Below are 24,694 nucleotides of genomic sequence, written 5' to 3'. Positions count from 1 at the left end.
TGTGCTTGCTTTCCCAATAGCCTGGGATGTCCTCTTCTGGCAGAGTTCTTCTTAGGGTCATCCTACACCCCCTCCACATTTCCTGGGAACTCTAAGCCAAGATAATCATCAATCCCACCCTCACCTAGCAATATACATTTTTGCCACTTTTCCTGGTCATGACAACAGGATGCTTTTCACAGGGGATAATCTCTTTTATAATCTTAAATACACAGGTGTATTTTTATGGAAAGGTCTGACAAAGCCAAGGGCATGCATGCTTGGTTATGGGAAGTTTTAGCTGGATAGACAGAAGGTTTTAGGAAGGAAAATGTAACGAGCAAAGCTCTGCGGATGAGCAGGATTAGAGCAAACCCTGGGCACAACGCCAGCCCCTTGGAGACCAAATGGATTGCAAGGTATTTTTGACTCCTGAGCCCATATTGACCTCACCTAGAGCCACTCTAAGCTGATGAACTCATCATCAACACCCTTACTGAACAGAGACCAACTTTAGATACTCTTTGTATCTGCCAGTTCATAATTCTGGACATTTTCGAGCCAAATATCCTAGCACTGGGGATGACTATCAGGGATGTACATTCCTGAGTGGGGACACCGGCTGCCAAGGATGGCATTACTGCAGCCATTACTGAGAGCTTTTTATCACTGCATTAGCCTTTGAGAATGGTTCTGGTCCCACTGTGGGGTTGCCAGGGAGAGAAGAGCACTCAGGCTGCGAGTGCCCATGTCAGACGCTGTGAGCGAGCGGGATGAGACATCCCCTCTGCTCTCATCTGTTTCAATGACACAGACCCAAAGCATCATGTCATTTCAGATGAGAAACGGTGCTTTTCTTCTCGATGGTCCTCGTTCCCCTATGTAATAATCTTATGCCTGAAAAAGACCTTTTGTCCTGAACCTTATAATTGCCCCCACTTAAAACTCTTATGTAGTTGTGTTAGACATAAAAGACTTTCTGGTTATCAGTAATAATTCTGAATTCTATCAGAATCCACTCCCCCTGACCAGCCGTCAGAAGCAGCCTCAGTGAGGGTCTTAAAAGTTTGGCATAGTGTCAAATAAGCAAGCAGATGGTCAAACTGATACCTTACATTGGACATTAATGGCATCAAAATGGAACATGGATTCAGAACCGAAGAAACATCAGGTGCCTCCCACAGTTCTCCCTGACTTTGGTTGAGATCGTTCTCAGCTTCTTCAACTTTCTGAGGCTGTTTCTCCTCCTCTGCGTAATGAAGACACTGACCATCTTCTTCTGACACCCAGGGCCCTCGGGAAGTTCAGTGTGTATGAGATTAGTCTTCAAGGAAGATGAAGGCTGCTTGTGGGAGAAATGAGTACCAAGGAGGGTACTGGGAGCAGTAGCTGGGGATGGACCCGGTGTCTTCCGGGTTCTTGGCATCTAACTCAAGAATAAAATAACGGTTTACATAGTTTGCGAAAGTGGCAGGAAAACATCATTCAGATGTAGCGACAGCACAGATTAGTAAAAAAAAAAAAATACACTGTCAAGACTGACAGTGGACTGTGAATGACAACACAGGACCCTGATTATTGTGTGGAGCCTCCTTTTGTGAGGTACGTAAAAGGAAGCGTTTGGTCACTAAGAGGTGTGGTTTTGGGGGTGATCTATTTAGATTGGCAGGTTCAGTGATATAACTGTTTCCTCTCCAGGCCATGCCCCTTCCCATGATGCATCTGATTTTAATTATGTGCACACTCAATTGTACATAGGCATAAAATGATAAACGGGAATAGTTTCACTTTGAGGACATAGTTTGCCTTATTGTGCACATGCACAAAACCAGTTCAACCCAGATCAGCCCCCCTCCTACCTTCTCTACCAAGACATAACCTGAGTAAGACTGAATGCGATCTCAGTTTGATGATCATTCAGAGAAGTAGACCCATTCCATTGCTCAGAGAAAGGTATGTGGGCAGCATGATGCAGGGCTTGGGGGCCTAGGTTTCTAACAGGCTGCTGGATGCATTGCTTGGAGTGAGGTGTGTACATAATATACGTGGGCAAGGTTCTCAGGCTGCTAAGTGCATTAGTACAAAAGGGTTGTATGTATGGCCCAAACCAGATAGAGTCCCGTGTTGCTAAGCTGCCCCTGATGCTTGCTGCCTCGGTTGGTCTTTGTTGCCTCTATTTTATGACTAAGAGACGAGCACAAGTAAAATGACCAGAGAGGACAAATCAGGGCTCATGACAAGGAAGAGCTTTCAGACCGTTAAACTGATATCCAGAAGGCAAGGTGGCTTCACTGAGTGGAGAGTCTCTTCTCCTAAGAATATTCAGGCGACATAAGTGGCTCCTAGTTATTTCTGTGTTGTGAAGGGAACTGGCCTAGTGGGGTCTCAAAACGATTCACGTATTCATGTTCCATTTGCCACCATGTCCGTCCAAAGTTGGCAGTGTTTGTCCTTTAAGCTTCTCCTCATGCCTCAGCTGCCAAATCAGATATGAGAGGCCTCATCCCAGCCTTTTTTATCTCCCTGACTCACAGTGGCCCCCTTGGAACACACAGCGATGAGTAATGGGTTTGTCCTGCGAAGTTGGTGCTTTGAGTGTGAAGCAGTTTATCTGGTGTTAATCAAGCCAGCTCCCTGAGCACGCTTCCAGCATGGAACGGGTATCTAGAAAATACATTCCTTCTTCATTTCTTTCAGGAAAGCTTGAGATGAGGGCAGTAGATCTAGCTGTGTGCCCTGAAAAGGAGCCATACCAGAAGAAAGTGGTAAAAGTTCCCAGTGACGGGATTTGACTTTCACCCTGCATGTCAGTGCCTTCCTTGGTTTTATAGTGCCAGGCACTAACCATATGTACTAGGAATTTAAGGCTAATTTAGCTGTGGGAAAAGGAGCTAGAATTTATAGAGCATCTGCTATATGCTACGGGCAGCCTGGGCTCTGAATTCCATTTGTCTTTTCTCCCTTATCACAACCCTAGGAGGTAGGTGTACTTGACACCTACAGAAAAGGAGACGTGTGGGGCCCATTGCTCACACTCACGAAACTGGTAAATAACAGAGCCAAGAACCAAATCCTAGGTTGTGTGGCTCAGACATCCACACGATTTCTATTGAAACATACTGTGTTTTTGTTGGCTTTTTCATTTTTTTCTAGAGGAGATCTCAGGTAACCCAAGACTCAAGAACTACCTGAGTCCAAAGAGGACTCAGATCTTGCTGCTGCTATTTCTGAAGTGTGGGATAAGGGTTCTGTGTGTTACCACCCAGTTTATAGGGTGTTGGTGCCCAAACTCAAAGCTTCCAACGTGATAGGCTAACCCTACCCACTGAGCTCCTCCTCTGATCTCTGGCTCCTCCCTTTTACCCTGGCATGAATCAGTACCCAGGCCTCAGATCCTGTCTCCTAATGTCCTAGTCTCTAGTGTGTTTATGAACAGTCATCTTCCCTCCCCGTGCCCAGCTCTCCTGACTGGCTTCAAACACCCCTCTCCTCATTTAGACTGAGTTTCAAATGGGCAGGTCTTGTTCCCTCCTGCACCTTTGCTCTGCCAAGCACACCACTCCAGTCTCCTGGTGTTAAAGAGACATCTGTAGACACCAAAGAACTCCTCTTACTGGAAGTAGCCCCACTTCTGAGGATCAGGAAAATCCTCATTTTGCCAGCGATGCTTCTCCTCCACACAAGGCGCATTTCTCTACGAGGCCCCTGTGCCCCAGCAGCCAGCATTTGTCTGATTCTCCCTGCTCAAGTTTTAATTCCGCTTCTCAGCTACAAATGTAGGAAGAGTCAATCCATTAAAGTGAAGAATTGCAAGAATTCTCTTGACAACTATTCGCTCCTTCCCCCCCTGCAAACTCCCATCTTTTATGGCAAATAAATTTTCATTCACAATTCGGCAGTTGGTTTTTCCTTTAGTTGGAAATCTGGATCAAGATGTTGTTACATAATTGGATTAAATCTAGTCTGAACATTTGTCAGCCTCACTTCCTCATTAAGCACCACATTGTACAGAAATTATAATTATTGCAAGGCACTTAACAGAGATGTCACACAGGAGGAGGACCCACGGGGAGGGAAGGGAGTCTGAACCCAGGCATTTTACACAGAGGACAGGGAAGGTGGCAGCGTCTAACATTCTTTACGTGGACTTCCTTTTACTTTTAGCTTGGGAAAGTTGTCCTGAGATAGAATCCTGAATCCCCACGGTGTGAGAGCAACAAGGAACATTAGAAAGACTCCTGATTTAACCTCACCCAGCATACAAGTCCCTCCTAAACAATTGTGATAGGTGTGGGAGAAAATACCCCTTGGCTTTGAACTTCTAGACCCCGCTAATAAACCTTCTGCCTTTTCTAATCCCAGAGCCTAGAACTCCAACTGATTTCAAGACCTCCTTGATGAGCTCTATTATAACCTCATCCGTTCACTCCTCCAGTACACAGACACTTACTGTGACCCTCCCCCACCTTTGAGACAATATTTTGTTTCCTATCAATACACAGATGGAAGAGATAGGTAACTGGAGGATCTTGATGGTTCCCATAGGCTAAGCATAGAAAACAATGATTAATATAAATAGCCAATGCCAGGCGAAGCTGTGTACAGGAAGCCACAGGAGTATGGCGGAAGGCAGAAAGCGTTGCTCGAAGGCATTGAGCGAAGACCTCAGCCAAGGCTGGCAGTGGCGATAAGATCCTGTAGACCGTAGGAATTTTGTTTCTGGAGAAAGAAGAACAGATATAAGAGGGAACTGAGCACTTAAGAATACTGAAATGGAGAAGAAAAGTCTGGCATATTCCCAGAGACCGACGAGTCACCTCAAGTGGCCAGGCCACAGAATGTTTTCATGGAAGCAAAGGGCGGGGACACTGGAGGAAGCTTGTCCCAACAAGGGCCCTGAATAAGATGAGGAATTGGGATGTATCAAGAAGGCTCTGGGGCTTGTTAGTCACTGGTAGAGCTGCTGCTTAGCAGTACTGCTCTGGTGTCCTCAGCAGGTGGTTTGCCAGGTGGGGAGACCATTAGATAATTAGAATTATCTAAGTACATCCATCAGGAGACTCGGAAAACATGCCAGGTGGTTTAACAGAGGGACTTTATTGTGGGGCGCTAGTTACAAGTTACTAAAAGCAGAAAAGTCTTAAGGAGGCAATTGGATAACCCAGATTAGTAAAAGAGCCAGGGCAAAGGAAGAGGTAGTCTTAGCAGAGCCCAGGACCTGATGCTACCCACAGAAAGAGTAGGGAGTTGTCTGTGGAGGCTAAAACCACACTAGAGAGCTGGAGACTCCGCCACCCTCCCAGTCACGCCAGAGACACCTGGGCAGTGTGAGGTCTCCAACCAACCACTGCCTCCTGCTGAGCAACCTAAGTGGAAACCTATGGGCAAGGAATAGGCCAGCCAGGGATGTTTACAGATCCCCGAGAACACACACACACACACACACACAGAGAGAGAGAGAGAGAGAGAGAGAGAGAGAGAGAGAGAGAGAGAAACAGAGAGAGAGAGAAACGAGAGAGAGAGAGAGAGAGAGAGAGAGAGAGAGAGAGAGAGAGAGAGAGAGAGAGAGAGATTCCCCACAATACAGTATAGAGAAAGGGCAAGACTGATTCTTAGGCAGCGAGGTCAAGGCATAGAAAAGTGAGTCCCTCTGTGGATTCAGTCTAGGAACAAATGGTTTCCTGTGTAAAGGAAAGAGCTAAGTGGGTCTGATGGAGTGGTGGGTAGATCCAGAAAACCATACAGATGTGTGAGTGCAACACATCAGCCTAAGCGACACTCGGGACAGTGAACATTGGGAGATGGAGTAAGGAGGTAGAAGGGACCAATCTCCGTCACTCCCTTTGGGCTCTCTCATTTCTGCACACCCAGCTTTGTGTATCCAAATCTAAGAACATTCACGCCTCAGCATTACCGTCGGCTGACTTCCTGTTCTAGCCAAAGACAGCAGCAGTCCCTTTCCTCTTCCTCTGGGATTCCAGTTTGAGTTGTATAAAGTTACTAATTTGAGTGAATTCTCGCTCTTTCTCCCAAGGTAGAAAAACTGGGTGAGTTAGTGGAGAGTTGAATCCAACGGAGCTGTAGGCAGCTCACTGTCAAGGCTGTCCTGAATTCCAGTTTCCACAGATGGCAATGGAGAAGGGGTGAGGGTTGCCTACAGAGCTGTCTGGCATCATGTTTGCTAGGTAGTGCACTGAAAAACCGCGTCTGAATCAAAACAATGACCACTCAAATTCTTCTGCTAAAACACCTGCCTCTGGATCCCAGAGGAGTGTTATTCAGACTTTCTGTGAAACCCAGGAGCCTTTACTGGTATGAAACGTGCTGGGCAAGCTGCTATGGAAGCAGACCAAAGGGGAAATACGGCTAGAGCTGAGGTGGACCCTCAAGACTTTCTCCCCAGGGGTACATCTTCTGAAAGATGTATCCGAAACATAGAAGATTCTAAATGATGGATGGAGAAAAGTCTGGATGCCATTGTCCAGCGGAATCTGCTAGTTAATTCTGTGCATGGAAGTTGGGAGGCAGAGGCAGAGGTCCTTCAGAGAATGTCCCATCTTGAACTTGGATTTTCATCACATGGAGTTGGGAGTAAACCAGAACCTTCTGTTGCTTGGCTATAGGACTCTCAGAAAATTGCTTGATTTTCTAGTGACCAGTTGGCACAGCGTGGAGGGCCATTTCCTCATGTCATTGGGGAGACTAAGTAAGAGTAGCGTTGTATCATAGACTAGATAGAACTGGCAGGAAACAGAGGGATTCAGGTGAGTGTGAGCTTTGCAGCCCTGATCTCTGGGTGTGAAATCTGTATTCCTTGGTTACCAGCTGTGTCCACTGGGACTTCCCTTTGCCTCAGTGTGCCTGCCTGCTACATGTGGGTACTAGCTGTGGCCCCCGACTCAGAGAGGCTTTTGAGTTTTAAATAAATAATTCATATAAGATATTTGTAACAGCACCTGATACATAGTAAGTGCTCAGTAAACATTGGTCGTCGTTATGCTTGTCAGCCATCATGCAGACTCTACTAAGTGCTTTTAAGACATGAGCCAGAGTGACAGCTGCCTCAGTTGCTAGGCTGCTATCGGTCTGCTAGAGGGGTGGGATGGTGAGCAAATCCCCAGACCAACCATCGTGTCTCCAGTCAGCTTTAACTGACAACCCAGCATGGTGTTGACCCTCCAGTGACACCACAGTGCTGAGGCTGTGTGGCATCTCCTTGAGTCAGAACAGAGCACCAGAGACAGTTTAGTTTAAGCAATAGAAGCAACTGTTCACAGCCCGAACAGGCTGCAAAGTCCTAGATCAAGATAAAAGCTGTCCCTGAGTTGTAGACCGCATCCTATCATGGCCTGTACATATGGCTATGAGGACATAGGTGGGGAGGGAGAACGAGAGAAGGAGACGGCCATACTGAAAAGTAGGACTTAAGCCCATTTGTTGAGGGAGGAAGGGACACAATCAGTCCTTCCTGCCAAGCATATTAGTTCCTTTTGGTTTGCTGTGATAAAAGTGGCTTACAGAATAGTTTGCTTTGGTTTATGCATCCAGAGGCGTAAGACTCTGTCGTGGTTAGGAGGCATGGCAGGCAAGCTACAGGCACGTGGGCCAGAGCAGGAAGCTGCGAGTGGACTCACAGATCCTCCACCAGCATGATGCACAGAGAGCAAACTGGAAATAGGGTGGGGCCATATTATTTCAAAACCTACCACCAGGAACATACTTCCTCCAGCAAAGCTCTGCTCCCAAACTTACCCACAACAGTACCCCCAAGTAGGTACCAGCTCCTCAAGTACCAGAATCCTTGGACGCCATCACAGCAGGGATGAAAAACAAGCATCAGTAACAAATATTGAGCACCCCACTGTTCTAGGCACTGTACGTTGTTATTGCAAAATCGTCCCAAAGTGCTATAGCAGCAGACGTCCCAGTGGGGTGCTGAGGAACCAGAGCATTAAATCGCTAAGTCCAGCCAGAAGAAGCAGAGCTAAGATGTCTCCCTCATCCACCTCTTTGACCCTTAAGCTAAGGTGACCTAGTTTATCCTCCAAACTGGTCTACTTCCCAAATGAAAGGGGAGGAGGGCTGCTATTAACAGTTTTACCAGCCTAGCAGGCGTAAAGAAAGTCTGCCTCATACAAACCAGGATCTGGGGATGCCCTTCTCCAAACTGGTGCATTTTTCTGCTGAACTATGTAACCACTAGAAGCAGAACGCTTGAGACCCCAATGCTGGAGGCTTTGGACCAGCTCGCTCCCGCTGCTTTGTGTGGGTGGCACTTCCCCATGCAGAAGGAAGGACGGTGGGCTCTTCTGGGCACAGGTGCCGTGCGCGGCTGCTCCTTCTGCAGCAGCCGTCAAGTGACTGGGAGATCTGGTGTGTGGGGTATCTGTTAACTGCTGCTGCTGCTGCTGTGAAGCCGTCATTATTCCTCTAATACAGATCATTAACATTCAGAGAATCTTAACTACAGCATCTTAACGAGCAAAGCTGTAATATACAGCTTCCCCATAAATATCCATCGGTGCTGACGCGCCTTTGCTCTCCATACACTAATTCGGCTGCTCTGGATAAATCATCCTGTTGGGCTTCTTTCTTTCTCCCTAACTGCCGTTATTAGTGGTTACAGAAGAGTAATGAACAAACTCTAGTCAAAGGGAAAACAAAAAAGAACAAGAGCTAAATGAAGGATCACGAGGCATGCGAGTGTATATATCAGTGACAATCCCCACTGAAGGAAGCACCAAGCTCATTTTCGGTAGCAGCTCAGAGGAAACAAGAAGCCAGCATTTGCCTGATTCCGTGCCAGGGTCAGGGCTGTGCTCAGGACTTCATGGCTCCCCTTGTGATTCCAAAGCCTGCAGGGCAAGTCTGTCCTGTGTGACTTGTAAAACCAATACTTCCTGCCCTAGCCCTGTAGATATGATAGGGCGTGTGTGTTTCAATGAGACTTCCAAAGACGACCATGCGTTTATGCAGCCTTCTTCACATGGCAACTACTGTTTTGTGCTCGGTATGCGTAAAAAGGTCGAAAGCAAGATGCTGACAGAAGAAGGAAACAAAGCCGGTCTCTGGAAGTTCTCCTGTGATGGGGACATTCTTGCTCACGTTTTATGACGCTTACTTCCTCCAGTTCTGCTTATACCTCTGACGGGTTTTCCTCGTTTTCACCCATGCGAGTTAGCAGCATCTTCAGCCTCCTTGCTTACAGTATTCCTCTTTCCCACCCTGCACGCTGCCAGTCCACGGTTCAGGATTTCTCCCTCCTTCTCCGGTACTGTACAGTCTCTTTGCCTTGTCCCCTTGGCTGTTGCCATGTTATTCTCTGTATCTTTACCCTGGTGTCCTGACCCTCTGCCTTAAGCACCTCTGGGAGGCTGACTCATGTGTCACCTGGCCACACTTGCCACAGAGGACCAGGCTGTCCTGTCCTGGGGCAGGCTTCTAAACTGCCCGCACCTTCTAGAACCTTGGACTCACCTTGGTCTTATGACATAGGTCATTTTTTACCTTTGCCATGTACACTGTAGATGGCACATCCTTAAGTCTGCACATTCCAAAGCTAGCCCACTTTGGTAAAATTATGTATTCTGCCATCTTCTTGCTGTGTGACCTGGGGTAAGTTATTAGACTTTTTATGCTTCTGTTTCTGCCTCTGGAAATGAGGGTGGGAATTGTGATAATTAAATTAGTTACCACATGAAAGTACTTAGAATAGTGCTGGCTGCCCATAGATACCAGGTGGAATTGCCATTGAGAGGAGTGTGTGTGTGTGTGCGCGCGCGCGCGCACGTATGTGAAAACTAGAAATAGCAGTGCCAACAAACTGGAGCCCTACCCAAGATGCATAGACTACTTTTATTTAAGGAGTCTCACAGGACACACACTACAACACGGGAGGAAGTATGTGTGTGTAAGATCAGTGATCCTGTCTTTATTCACCAGCTGCACAGTCCTCCAGAGGAACCCGGGGCCAGAGAACAAGCAGGAAGTGAAATAAGAACAGGAGCCCAGGTTTCAGAATGACAAAAGTGGACTGCCTCGTGCCTGCGGGCGTGTGCACAGTGTGTGTTTGTTATAACAGTACTGTGTCTGCAGTGCTGGGACTCACATCCCGAAACCATTCTTGAGAAGTTTATCTATCGCTCTGTCAAGTGTTCAGCCTTCATCTATCCCACATAGACTGTTGAGTGTCCCCTGGGTGTCAGGTACTGTAGTAAAGATGGGAGACTTAAAAATCAGTTCCTTTTTGGACCCAGGTCTCCTTCCATGCTAAGACCACTAATAGTTGAGTAAACAGACAAGCATCAGGGAGTGATCTCAATAATCCAACATAGTAGCACAGAGAAGTTTCTCCCAAATGAGATGGCTATGCCAAGTTCTGGATTCGGGCAAGGACCAACTAGAGAAAGACTGGCAGGATAAGGATGAATAAGACAAAGGCCTGAAAGTGCAAACACCTGTCGGGTGGAGAAGAGTGGGAAGACGGGGCTGTAGTCTGTAGCTTGGCAGGAAAGAGAATGTGGTGGAGGGATTCAGAAACTGTGACATCCAGCATGGTGGTGGTGACGCACGCCTTTAATCCCAGCACTCGGGAGGCAGAAGCAGGCGGATCTCTGTGAGCTTGAGGCCAGCCTGTAAGAGCTAATTAATTCCAGGACAGGCTCCAAAGTTACAGAGAAACCTTGTCTTAAAAAACTAGGGGGGGGGGAGAGAGAGAGAGAGAGAGAGAGATTATGACGTCCTGCTGTATGTGCGCAGTCCCCGGGTTGAGGGGAGGGGTTGGATACTATACCATGTGTGATGAAAAACCCACCGGATACAGTCCAAGGTCACTTGGTCACTGTGTGTGATGAAAGTAAGAACATTAGAATGAAAGCAGCAGCTTGGCCATAAGGAAAGTCTATACACAGACAGAGGCAGATAGACCAGAATATGGGGTCTAGTCAGAGAATCGGCAGCTCCGTGTGGATGCCTGGAGGTCACAGCGGGGTGGGGTGGGAATCAGTGGTAATTTACGGCAGCCTTCACTGTCCCCCAAGGACATTAAAGGCTTGTTTGCAGTGCTATTGGGAGGTGATGGTGCCTGGCAGGAGGTCTGTAGCCCCCGGAAGTGTGCCCTCAAAGGGAACTGAGGCGCTGTACACTCTTCTCCACACTTGCCTTTGGCTTGCTAGCCATCAGGGTGTGGCTTATCTCTGCCACACCAATTCTTCTACGATCGGCCATTGGCCGAAGGCAAGGGGTCAAGAACCATAAATGGAACCTCCACGCTTGTGAGTCAACATAAACCCTCCTATTGACCTAGATGGCTTTCCTGAGACAATGTCTCAGTCTATCGCTCAGGCTGACCCTAAGCGTGTGGTCGTCCTGAATGCTAGCTAGGGTCACAGGCAGTTTCCACTACCCCAGCTCCACCTTTTCTAAGCTGACTTTCTCAAACTCTTGATACTGTAACAGCAGGAACCAGCTCACACACCAAACTTGAACACCTGGAGTCTCAGCTTCTAGACAGTGTGTTGGTGCCTGTGTCAAAACCAGAAGACAAGCAAAGCACAAGATTGGGAAATGTGCAGGATAGATTATGTCAACTCGACACAGGCTAAACTTATGTGAGCGGTGGGAGCTTCAACTAAGAAATAAGATCTGGCTGTAGGACATTTTCTTAATCAGCGAGTGATGGCCGAGGACCCAGCCCACTGTGGATAGTGCCGTCCTGAGGCTGGTGGTCCTGGGTTCTGTAAGGAGGCAGGTGAAGCAAGCCATGAGGAGCAAGCCTGTAAGCAGCCTCTGTGGTTACTCTTGCCAGTAAGTAACCCCTCCGTGGCCTCTGCATCAGCTCCTGCCACCAAGTCCCTGCCCTTTCTCAGTTCCTATCCTGACTTCCTTTGATAATGGACAGTGATGATTAAGTATAAGCAAAATAAGCCCATTCCTCCCCAACTTGCTTTTGGTTGTGGTATTTCTTCACAGCAGCGATAACCCTAGCTAAGACAGGAAGATCACGTTCAACACGACCGCATGCAATGAGCATCTTCGTAACATTACCACAAAGAATTCAAGGGATGAGTGAGCTTGAAAAACTCAGTTCCAGCAATGACAGGAAGCTTTCTTTGGCTGTTCCCAGGGGCTGGTGTCGGCTTCTGTTCCATGAGTGGCATTGTGACTGGAAACGGCACATTCTCTGTGAAAGTGCTCAATATGGTTCCCTGTCGCGACACTTCCCTGTACCGTGACTTGAGTTGGTTTCCCCTCACCTCACTTGCTGCAGCTCAGAGGGGGCCGCTCGGGGTCCTCTTGGTGCCTGACTCATGGTAGACGCTCAGGGGAGTTTACAGGCTATCTGATCCATACTCTGTGAAGCAAATCCAAGCAGGAAGACCAAATAGTGAAATGAATTCCCATGTTTGTAAGCTGCTGTCCCGTGGAGAAGGAGGGGAAACCATGTGGCAAGGAGCGGCTGTCAGAGCAGCAGGCAGGGGCTGCTGGCTATTTTTTTCCCTCTGCAGTGACTTCGCTCTGTTTGTGATTGCCTCTGATTTGCTCGCATTCCGCCTCTGCCACTCGGTTTGGTCTCAACTTCATCCAATATTTCTTGTTACCATTTGGGGACCATCTGGACCTCAGCAGTGGTCTCCCCAAGAAGACATAGCATCAAGGGAAGTGACGGACTCTGCTGTGTATCCTGCCCTCCGCCTGAAAAGTGGGCCGAGAGCCTGTCAGCCCGCTGACAGGAGCCAATTTCACATTCCTGTGGCTCCTGTTTGCTCCCTTTGCGAGTCCTGAAGCCATGCCAAATCTTGTTAGGAGGTTTTGAAAACTCCTTGAGTTTTGGCTAATGTGGACACAGGATAATAGATTTTTTTTAAAGGAGAAGAAAGGAAGGAATGTTAGGAAGAAATAACTGCAGGCTTTTGGAAACCGTTCCTGTTTGATTTCTAGTTTTCTCATCTCATTGCCCCTGGACAAGTCTGCTTGCTCTATCGGAGGCCATTCAAAACAGCAGAGCCATCTCTGCCTGCTCTTCCAGCCAAAGGAGGGGAATAGGAACCCTGGAGTCCTCCTGTTGATGTCACATCTTCTAGCTTCCAAATGAGGTCACAGATTGGATATAGGTCCCAGAAGTCCATGGGAATGTGCGTGCAACACACTTCCTCCTGCAAGGCCACACCTCCTAATGCCACTCCCTTTGGGGGCCATTTTCTTTCAAACATTGACAGCTCAACAGCTCATAGCAGAACTGCTGAAAGAGGTTTATGAGAAAGACCCCACCCCGAGTGACCTCAGGACCTCCTAGCAGGGACTCCTCCTGGAGGATTTCCTCACCCACCTGCAGGGCCACTCTGGGTGTTCAACTCTAGCACATCCACTCCCATCCTGTAGGCACCCTCAGCCCTGGCCTGCACACACATTAAACTCTTGGGAGCTGAAAACATTGACACCATTGTACCTGCCAAGCAAAAACTCCTGTTCCCTTCCCCCTCCCTTCTTCCCGCCCTCCTTCTATCCCTCTTTTCTAACTTCTTTCCTTTCCCCCCATCTCTCCCTCCTTCTCTCCCCTCCCTCCGCTTCCCCCACTCCATCCCCTTGTCTCTGTCCTCCCCTTTCTTCTTCCCCTTCTTCTCCTCCCCCTTCCTTTCCTCCTCCCCCATTTCTCCTTTCCTTTCCCCTCCCCTTCCCTTTCCCCCTCTCCTTCCCTCCTCCTACATTCTTCCCTCTCCTCCTTTCCCCCTCCTTTCCCTATTTCTTCTTCCCCTGTCCTCCCCTACTTTCCCTTTTCTTCCCCCTATAATCTATCCTTCTCTCCTCTTCCCAGCCTCTTAGAAAGGGAACTAGCACACTGTGGTTGTGCTCTGTGCTGTTTGCACAGCAGTCTCTACACTGCTTCCTCCATGCACACCCATCCTAAAGGCACCCTCAGTCCTGCACACTCATCCGGCTGGCAGCCTCACCCCTGTTTCCTCAGTTGCTGAGCAGAGCTTTTCCTGACTGTCTCCTAAGAAGTAGAAAGTGGCCATCTCCTCTCTGCTAAAGGTGGTGTGGCATGCACGCTGCTAGTGTCCCAGGGAGAATCGGTCTTAATTAGTATGTGCCTTGCTTGTTAAATCACACACCCGGAAAAGTAGCGTGCGTGTGGGTGCCTGCAATCACTAGGTGGCCTTAATACTACCCACCTGTGCACAGTTACAAATCACTTAAGTTAATCCATTTCTCCTGGGCCCTCTAAATGGATAATCGAATTGATTCCTTTGCAGCCGTGGCCTAGGTCCTAGTTTAGACCTAAAAGCCTTGTGCTCTCCCGTATACAGACTCCTGACCACCACAGACAACGAGGACCACACATCTTGGCCCTGCTGAGAGCACAGACCATGTATTAGTTAGTCATCATTGTGTCTCCGGCACCTGCCTAGGTCCTGGCAGGTGGGAAATATGCTGGCAATGTTTGCTGAAGGCATTAATTAATCCATTACCTAATCAATCAAGATGCCTTTGGTTCTCCCAGTAGGATGCTCCCTGATTATTCCTGAAGAGAATTCATTCCCCAGTACAGCAATTTGAAAAGCCAGCAGCACGTCAGAGCTACTGAGGACCTGGGGAAGCCTGGGAAAAAAAACACCCTCCCCCCATTCCTTTCCCTCCAGCAAAATTGGAAATCAGAGGCTGGGGCTCAGGTCTTAGAGTTTTGTAAACGCCTCCCCACCCCACAGGATTGTGTTATGCAGCCCAAGATTATATTATAAACCATGTCAAGTTCCTGACTTGTCAGCCATAAATATTATTTCATCGTTTTTGATGTTTGTGCCCACAGCCTATCTCACCCACAGTCATTTTTACTGCAAGAGTACCATCAATCTGATCCCCCTTCTCCCATCCCTCAGTTGTGGAGCCGTCATACCCCTACTATGGGAAAGGAAGTTCCCCTGGTGCTTTTGATTTCAGTGTCTTTCGGAAGAGTTGGGGTACAACTATGTTGAAAGACTGTGGGAGAATATAGTCCCTTAAATCTCCTCTCAGGATGCTCGGGTCTTGGTATACTTATCACTGTTGAGCTTTTAAAGCGAAATACAAAGTAGATAGGGAGAAAAAAACACCTGAAGGAAAGTCAAGAATCGAAGATAATTGCTAAGCCAAGCTGTAACTCAGTATTAGGTGTGAATAAAAAAAAAGCAAGTGCTAGATGTGTGGGAAGCAAGGGGCTGGAGTCCAGGCCCTAGACATGAGTCTTAGCTGGGAAAGGGAACATTGCGTAGAAATACCTCTCCACTAGCCAGATGGAGAACACAGGAGGAAGGAGTCTGGAGCTTTGGCCAAGCCGGAGTCAGATGGCAGAGGACCACAAGAGTCAGAGACAACACCTGAAAGGAGCCAGTCTGGTGATAATGTCTATGAACAAGGCCAGGAGGAGGAAAAGGAGCTGAGAACAGACTAAAGGTTACTCATTCCAGTCCCAAACACCTTGTAACAAGTTTCCTCACATTATAAAACCCATGTAGATACATCGTTAAAATGAACCAAGAGATAGGAGAAGATGATACTAAATAATGACTCTGACTTATTGAACATCTACATTGTGTGTAATACCAAACAAGACTACACATCCATCTAAGGCTCAGAGAACAGCTCCATATCACTACCTAGCTATTGAGAAAAGTGAGACTCCTTACTTCCAGAGTCACGTGGCCAAGAGGTGGCATGACCAGCTCCTGTATATATGTATCTCAATTCCTAGACGTCTTCACCTCGATTCTTAGACTGAACTTCTTGTGAATGTACAGAAATCCCCCATCACGCCTCACCTCTGGAACTCCCCAGAGGCCACCTCTTCTGTCACCAGGAAGGTGACAGCCACACGCCTATGCTGGAAGTCCTCCCACGTTTTCATTATGTGGGACATGGTGAGGCTTTTATGAGACTCCACCACAGGCTGTTTTTCAAATTTATTTAATTCATCCATCATGTTCTGAAGCCATTTGCTTTTTTATATTGGACAGATGTAATGAGATTTTGGACACTAAAAAATGTTTTTATTAAAAGTTATGACCCAGAGCTAGTGGGTAGGGGCCCTGCCATAAATCCCCAGGAGTGTGTGAATTTATAAGGGATGTAGCAACATAACCTCAACCTTCTAGGCCACACCACAGATTACATGGTCTCCTGGACTATTGCGCTCGTCCTGCGGCCCACACACACCTGTGGCTAAATAACAATCCTAATAATGATCGGCACCAACAGTAGCGGAAGTGGTATTTCTGTAGCTATTGTACATTGTGATTTTTCATCTCGTCATCACCACAGGTGAGTCATGGTGAGACAGACCCTGGTGGAGACAGGTAACAGGATTATGGATGGTTGTTCTGAGTGGCAGGGGTCCTAGGCGTGTTGATTCTCCTGCCCCGCTCTCCATCCTGTGGGTGAGAACGAGGAAAGTGGCATTTAGGATTTCGGTGGACAGAGCAAAGGTGACATTGGCAAATGAACAGTGTTTTAAGACTGGAAGACAGTCCTCCCAATTCCTCCATTGCCAACAATGAGCCCTACTCAAAACTAGGAAGCAAAGCCATCTCTCTGTACATGCGCAGTGCCTCAATTGGAATGCTAGTAGACACAGATCCTATTAACGTTGAGCCACTTGGAAATAATCCAAAGAATAATTAGCTTGTATGTATAGACTAAAACAAGGTTATTAAAATATGCATGTGTAGTAGATATTATACATTTTGTATAATACAGATTATAGTCAATAGAATTGAAAGTTAAGAGACTAGTTAGTTTTGGCCAACTGCCAGCCACTTGTTAAGCTACGGATTCATTCGTTTCTGTTGGGCAGTGCTAGGTATTAGACCCTTGGGAGCTGCGGGGCATTTGGGAATGAATTGCACACACGAGGGAGTTCTCAATAGGACAGGTGGAACCGAAATGCTGAGGACTCCAAGAGGAAGAAGTTTCATGGCATAAGTGGCACTCAGCTGGGCTTTGGAAAGTAGGGAGCACTGAGCTTACTGGGGTGGGAAGAGCTTGCTGAGCAAAGAGAACAGCTGGCACAAAAGATGGACACAAGTGGTTGAGGATGTGTGTGTGTGTGTGTGTGTGTGTGTGTGTGTATAGATGTGTGTGTAGATGTGTGTGTATGCATACAGATATGAAAATGTCATAATGGAACCCATTGTTTTGTATACTATTGATAACGAAAACAGTTGTCAGTAACAAAAGTTGAGTTTGACATCACACGAGGGCACATCTCTACTGTCAGTGACGACTGTGCCCTGTAGACACCTTGCTCTTACCCAGCGACACTGCTGCACCTCGCTGAGTGGCGTGCACAACTGCAGGAAGATGGACTTTAGACATGCAGACATGCTGTCGCTGTATCTCCCGATCAGGCCTGTGCTTTATCATCTGGTTATGCTGGAAACACATCCCGGGGTTTTCGCCATACATCAGCATCAGCTCCCGCCTCCTGCGACCACGAGAGTGTAAACCATAGCTACCGTCATCATTAAACCCATAAATCCATGTCATTTGTGTGTCATTCACTCCATCCTCATTCATCATCCCTTGCACTTGCAGAATAGCCAGCCGCTGGAGGATTTCGAAGAGCGTTTTGCTGCAGCCACGCCGGTAAGACTGAGAGGGCCCTGTCTGTGTTAACTGTTTCATGTTGCTGGACCATCGCTCATTTCATGCTCATCAATCATGCCTTGTGGTTGCAGAACAGAAGTCTGTCAGTGGACTTTGATGAGCTTCTTGAGGCAACCAAGGTAAGAGCTCCAGGGTCCTGTTAAATTAGAGTCCTTCTCGTTATCCTCATGTGTGCCGTGATGCCCTCATCCACCTGCGTAAATGGCGATTGCTCCGCTCTGCGCTGCCCCGGTAGGTGCCCATTGCAGTGTTCACAGGAAAACTAAAGATGCCGTGGGGTCCAATATGTACAAACGGGGTGTGTGTGTGTGTGTGTGTGTGTGTGTGTGTGTGTGTGTGCGCGCGCGCGCGCGACATAAGGGGAACTGGAAAGGAGATAGCACCCCTTAGTTTCATTCAGCCAGTATTTTAGAGGCCTCACAACACATTCCAGGGGGAGGGGGCATACAGCAAAATCTTTATTTGTGTCCTGACAAGGGCGAGGAGGCAGTGAAGAAAAGAATGGTGAGCATGAGAGGAGCTCATGCCGAGGCCCAGAGATGAATTTCCTTTCTGATCCCCTGTACTCTGCACTCCTTAGCACTGTGTGGACTGTCTCCATCTGTCTTCCATGACGCATCTTGAGAATAGAGGCAGGAGCGTGCTGTCCTCGGGCCTGTGTCCCCGCTCTCGGCTCAGGAACTAATGTATGATAAGAATCCCTATACACTTCCTGAAGGATCCCAGGATTCCCTGCTTCCAGAACCTAGGCATTGAGCCTGTGAGAGAATGTGTTATGGGGGTGAGTCTGTGGCATTTCGTCCTACATCAATTGTGTCACCGAAACTTCCCTTCAGGGGGCTTCTAGGGCTACTCGCTGCAGTCATGTTGAAAAGAAGGGTCAGGGGACTAATTTTGAACCAGCAGTTTTAGTGCCCTATATACCTGGGAAACTACCATTTGTCTATATAAAAGTGGCTGGGCCAGGGCCAGGCCTGATGGCGATATTGAGGGGTTTGACCCAAACCTGTCAACTCCTTGTCTCCATCACTGACCATGGCAGGCTCAGCATCACTCCACCTACTGTTGGAAAATACCCTGTATCTTCTAAGAGACACACATCTGCTTCACGCAGCTACGGCATCTCTGCAGAAGGCCTTTGTAAGGCTTGTTTGGTGGATCGGTCCCTCCTCTGTCATGAGCAGACATCTGGAGCTGAAGCCACAAACAACCTCCCATGGGTGTGCATCCCACAGGTCTCTTGGGAACCCTGGCTTCTGGTGGGAAGATATCGTAGAGCTAACTACCAGCGTTAAGCAAGGCTGACCAGGGCTTGGTGAAATCAACAGACAGATTGAAAAGGGGTCTGGTTGCTCCACAGGGCAAGGCACCCCAAGCTCCTTTTCCCTGCCTGATCCCAGCCGGGTCACTCACCTTAGCCTCGGTGAAGCGCTCTGTAAAGTACAGACTGTGACGATGGAGCTGACTTTCCCTGGGCTCAGGGAGTGTCAGGCGTGATGATAACGTATGGGCGAGCTTATTGTGAGCTGTAAAGTGTTTTACAAATGTGAACTCTTAGCTTTATTCTCTTGAGGCCTTTAAAATGATGGATGAGGACAGTATTTTCAGATGGAACATGGTTTATTAGGTTACAAATAAGCGGCGGGGGTTCACATGGGGGAGGACTGTGAAAATAGATACTGTTCCTGATTCTCAATCATACGTGCTTATTCAGATTATTTTTAATTTTATGGCCCAAGAACCCCCTTTTTCTATAAAATTTAATTAACTCGGGGTTCTATTTAAACAGCAAATCCAATGAAACGAAATAACAGCCTATGCTTTATGCTTCCCCATGTTTTTCTCGTTTAATCCTTGAGCGAAAATCATTTGGTAAGAGGAAGGGCTATATCTCAAGAAAGAAGGTTATTTTAAAAGTTGTGCTTAAGGAGAAAATTAGCCAATAAGTTATCTTTACGATGTTAGTAAAAGTATGCCACAAGTTCAACACATTTGAGATGTAAATTGTGTGACTTAATTATTAACTTCATTTTAATATTTTCCCAGAGCTAGAAATAGTCCTGAGCCATTTCATAAGCATGGAGAGCCAAACTCCAGGAAGCCCAGAAGCTTCGGCTGAATTCATTAAGTAGTTAGTGTTTTATGCAGAAGCGGAAGGGACCAAAGGGTAGCCTTCACCGTTATCAAAGAAGATTTGCGGAAGAAAATCGGAGAGTCCAGGTTTAGGAGCACACCCTACATGCCAGAGACCATCAGCTGCTGGGCTGTCCTGTGTAAGAGGAACGCTGTTGAGAGAGAGTCAGTGGGGGAAACTCTGCAATGCCCACAAGGGCCTCTCCAGCCTTTCTCAGTCCCCCTCGCCCACTTCTTCTCCCAGAAGAGGTTCATGCTGGTAGCACCCAACAGCCTTCCCCTCCCCCAGGGTTCTTCCTGGCTCGTGGACTTCGTTTCATGTGACTTCAGGGTCCTTCCTCGTCTTTGTCACCAGGATTTGGAGACAGGCTGTTTCCTTTGGAAAACGCTGACTAAATTCTCTGCCCCTAGCAGACTGGGTTCCAGCTGCCCCACAGAGACTATGGTTACCCTTTCTATCATGTTACCTTGAAGGGATCGGCCATCTGTGGACTGTCATCCCCAACAGACCATCACTACCTGCAGTTGGGACTTGGCAGTTCTCATGTCTATGCCCCTAACATCTAGCGCAATGTCCAGCACCTTATTCTTCTTCAAGGTTTGTGGGAAGAATGTTGTGTCCTTGGGTAGAAGCAAAACACTTTGTTTTGACATATTCAGAACGACACACCTTGGGGACTGAACCAGAGTCTAAATACAAAATTCCTTCCTGCCTCATGCATACCTCTGCTCATATCTTGCATATAACTTAGTAAAGTATACTTAGTGTCCCAGAATATTTTTTTTTTTTACCATGACCCTTACAGGGAGTCAGGTATAGAATCTTCCACTTACAGCATCCTATCAACACTCAAAGGAAGTGGGATTTGGACTGTTGGAGCTTTCGTGTTTTCAGGTTAGGGATGATAAATCTGTAACATGTAAGGGGGTATTATCAGCTCCATCATCCAGCTGAGGAAGTTAAGCTTGGAAGGAGCCTGCAGGATAGGACTCAACAGACACACCCGACTGTGGGACCTTCTCCCAAACTCAGAGCTGGCTCATTCATCAGAAGGAATGACCGTTCTGGTTTTGGTATAAACCCTATAGATCCAAGTATGGCCAAGCTAGAACTGAATGCCTGTGGGGGACCAGAGTAGCAGGGGCAGCCAACCTCTTCCTGGACCTTCTGTTAGCTGGGTGTGTGCTGGCCTGCATCACGAGCCCTCGCTTAAGCTCTGAAGATGAGTGGAAAATCGTGTTTGCTCAGTGGACAGGTTCGCACCAAGTGTGCGATTATATGCTTTGCATAATTAAGTCGGGGCATTTGGTTCCTGGCCAAAGAATCCCTACGGTCCCTGAAGCTAAAGTGTATGCAGATTAATTTCTAAGTGTATCTTAAAAGGGTTCTTCTGCTCTCTGGCCAGACTCTCTTCCACTCTCTGTATGATGGATGGGAAGATGGATGGTCCAGTGTCTGCAGGGATGGAGTTCCTGGGAGTGATTGATAGTGTGTGTGCTGGGCTGGTGTTGATGTCCTTCCTGGTATTAAATGAAATGCTTTCTTTTCATCCAACCACATTTTTATCCCAAAGACAGACTTGGGGTGGAATGCACGTTTGACTGCGTGTTCTCTATGTAGAAAATACAAATCCTGCCATCCCGACCGGATGACCTTGGTGTAACCTCTGTAACCTCTATGCAGATCAGTTTCTTTGAATAAGGGTCCCTACCTCTCAGGACTAGGGTGACGAGAAGCATGGACTGAGAAAGGACCTCGTAGTCATCCCTTGTCATTCTTCAGGTGGGGGTTTTTGGATGGGTGGTTTCCACTCTTGAGAGAAACCGGTCATAGGGCTGCATTTCTGCCCACAGTTTTTGACTGCATTTGGAGATACGTAAGGATGAAGAAATGCTATTAACGCTGCTTGTAACAAATGAGTACCACTCATCAAGCCCAGATAGACAACTAGACAGAGAAGTAGACTGATTCTGGTTCTATCCAGACGTGTTGCCTTGGAACCGGGAGGTGTAGTAGTGAATGACAGGCCTCACCATTCACGTGATGGTCACAGAGGAAAGGGTAGCTCTTCTTACACTATAACGTTTTAAAGCAAGCCCAGCAGCTTACACAATTCTCTCTTGTCTTTTCAGGCTGTGACCCAATTAGAACTTTTTGGAGACATGTCCACCCCTCCTGATATAACCTCTCCCCCTGTAAGTATGCCCTGCCCTCTGAGTCCCATTGCCTGGCCCCTTTTCCCCAACCGCACAGTGGCACAGTCTGGGCTTTGGTGAGAGAGCCTGGCTGGTAAATTTCAGCTAATGCTCCTCAACCTCAGTCTCCCTTACAATGAAAAAAAACAATTCGGATGAATGGCTCTGGTCTGAGGAATAAATGACACCATGCACTCAGCAACCACAGAACACTGTGGCTTACCTTTCAGGCTCTAAGAAGGGAGATGGGAAAGATAGATAGTTTGTCCTACCAAGAGCAGGTAGCTAAGTTGGGAATATGGACAAGAGACTCAACAGGGCAGGAAGCATAAGAGGGCACGTGTCAGCATCTACCTGATCCCCCATAGCACAGTGGGCAGCTAAGGAAAGGAAGCCTCTTCTGCCTCATCTTTCCCTTTCCCTCCTCCCTTCCCACTTCACTCTGTGATTGCTTCTCACTGGCGTGCCTATGAGCCTTGTAAACCACGTGCCTCCCCGAGCTGCTCATGACACTCTGGGTTCACAGCCACAGCTCAGTTACGACATCTGGGCACTGTTTGCAAGAGGATCAAGAAGGCATGGAGCAGAGAGAGAGAGAGAGAGGGACAGGAAGAGAGAGAGGGAGAGGAAGAGAGAGAAAGAGAATTGAATTTAAACAAAGCAACCTCATAGAACCTCAGTACTGGATACTTTCATTGGCAATCCTGCCCCTGCAGTAGCCACTGAAAGACTAGAAAGCCCCCATCTGCTCCCACCCCATTCCTCACCCTGCCTGCTCCCCAGAGATGTGGAGAGAGCAGTCAGCTGCAGCTGTACCAGTTGAGGCTGCTGAGGATGGACTGACCCTCTGGGCACCACACAGTTGTGCAAACAGAGGCGTAGTATTATGGTTCCTTGGTGAGCTACTCCTCCCAGAGAAAGGGCCATGATCTCACCACCAAGGACAGAAAGCCTGAGACCCCACAGCCCACAGTTGCCACTGGGGAATCCAGGCACAGCTGCCTGACCCTCTGTCTTGTTCCCAGAGAAGCCAGGCCACTCTCCTGAGCCTTTCTCTCCTACGGCAACCTCAGGTAACAGCTGGGGTAGGAAACTGGCAAGAGCCAGCCTAAAGTACTCTCCCTTCTTCACCCCTGCATTTGCACAAATGAGCAAACTCAGACCCAGGAAGGACATGTGACGTCTTCGAGGCCATGTGGGGGGAAGAGAACAGCTCTGACTATGTGCAAAAAATGCTTAACACAGCAGCTCAGGGCTGCATTTCTGGCCCTGAACCCAAGCGCCATCCAAATGGGTGTTTAGTAATCCTCCGAACAATGCCATTCGTCCCGGAAGCTGATGGTCTAAAAATGGCCCTGTCTAATTGCCGTGGTTTCAGAATTAATTGCTTGCCCCAGTCTGTTCCAGCGGAGGGGGTGGGGACCAACAAGGATAGCATGGCATCCAGCCGGCTTACACTTCATAGGCAAAAGCCTATACAGTTAACAGGTGCCGATATTCTTATTGATAACACTCATCTTACCCAGCATGCATCTGACCTTCCTAGAGCTGCAGCTTGGGCCAGGTTGGTTCTAGAAGTTCCCATATACACCGCGGTTCTTAGGTGGTCATCTCGGAACTATTTCCTTCTCTTTTGCAAAGGGGAGGTTCAAGCAAGAGTCTGCAAGGCTCCAGGACATGCAGGCCTGCACTCCATCCACTTGCCAAGCTTTCTTTGTTTATTTAGCCAACTGTTTACCGACCACCTAATCAACCGCACGCTCTAAACTGAGAATACAGTAGGGTTCAAGCGTGTATATTTCAGATTGAATTGACCACTTGCAAGTGGCGAAAGCCGTATATGATGGAATATGTTGGTGGCCTGAAAACCCCCAGGGGTAGGGACTCAAATGGATTTTCACACTGACCGTCGTGTGCTCAACATCGACTATATGCCCGTGCGTGGTGCTTAAAGGAGACCTTAATAAAAATAATCGTTTAGACGCATGGTTTCATTTAGTCCCCACTGCAGCTCTGGAGGGAGAGGGTAAGATAGCACCTCTGTCCCCAGCCCACAGCTGTGAAGCACACAAGTGACTTGGACTGTGTCTGGCTGTCACTCCCACTCCTCCGCCTATGTGGACGCTAGCAGAGCAGGTCTCACGCGTCTGTTCCCTTGCCCCTCTCTGTCTGGCAGACTCCCGCAACCCCAGGTGATGCCTTCCTCCCGTCGTCATCCCAGACGCTTCCGGGGAGTGCGGATGTGTTTGGCTCTGTGTCTTTTGGCACTGCTGCTGTACCCTCAGGTAAGCCCGCCCCTCCTCCCTCCTACTTCCTGTGGGCCTCACTCGGACAACTCAGGGAACCAGCCCTGAATACGGTTAAGACACCTGAGTCCGGTTCTCACCAGTGGCTCATCAGGAGACGTGAGGCAGCCATGTCGGTGGGCAGGTGGTCGAACACAAGGCTGTGGGTACTGATGCCCCACCTGGAAAATGCCAGACTCAGGGTTGTTTGAGAAATAACAACGCATCGTGCACACAGACATAGATCCGTTTCCTCCTGATCACTACAGCCAGAGGCAGGGAAGATGGTGCCCAGGAGAGAGGAGAGAGACCTCTTCAGTCCTTGCTGGGCTCAAGGAAAGAGAGGTCCCCCACCCACATGGAGAGCCAGGTAGGACAACAGTGAATTGCTAGTGGGTAACTGAGAGGAGAATGTAGTTTTTAGAGAGTCAGAAAGTATCTTTTTTCATTTTCCAAGTATTCTT

General features: G+C 48.0%; 1 protein-coding gene across 3 annotated transcripts in view; it reads left to right on the top strand.

Moving 5' to 3' along the window:
* Positions 1-24,694, top strand: part of Dab1 (DAB adaptor protein 1) — a 243,998-nt gene that overhangs the window by 208,887 nt on the left and 10,417 nt on the right. For 2 of the 3 annotated variants that reach the window (XM_038334853.1, XM_038334852.1), the window contains exons 9-10: positions 21,883-21,945; positions 24,122-24,230. In XM_038334853.1, coding sequence (XP_038190781.1) covers positions 21,883-21,945; positions 24,122-24,230 — 172 coding nt within the window. Of the gene's footprint in view, positions 1-17,544; positions 17,596-17,687; positions 17,736-21,882; positions 21,946-24,121; positions 24,231-24,694 lie in introns of all 3 variants that reach the window. The other variant, XM_038334851.1, reaches the window with a different exon arrangement.

This window comes from Arvicola amphibius, chromosome 6, assembly GCF_903992535.2.
Source record: "Arvicola amphibius chromosome 6, mArvAmp1.2, whole genome shotgun sequence".
Taxonomy (NCBI): domain Eukaryota; kingdom Metazoa; phylum Chordata; class Mammalia; order Rodentia; family Cricetidae; genus Arvicola; species Arvicola amphibius.
The sequence above is the reverse complement of the archived record's forward strand: the minus strand, read 5'-3'. Positions and strand labels throughout refer to the sequence as shown.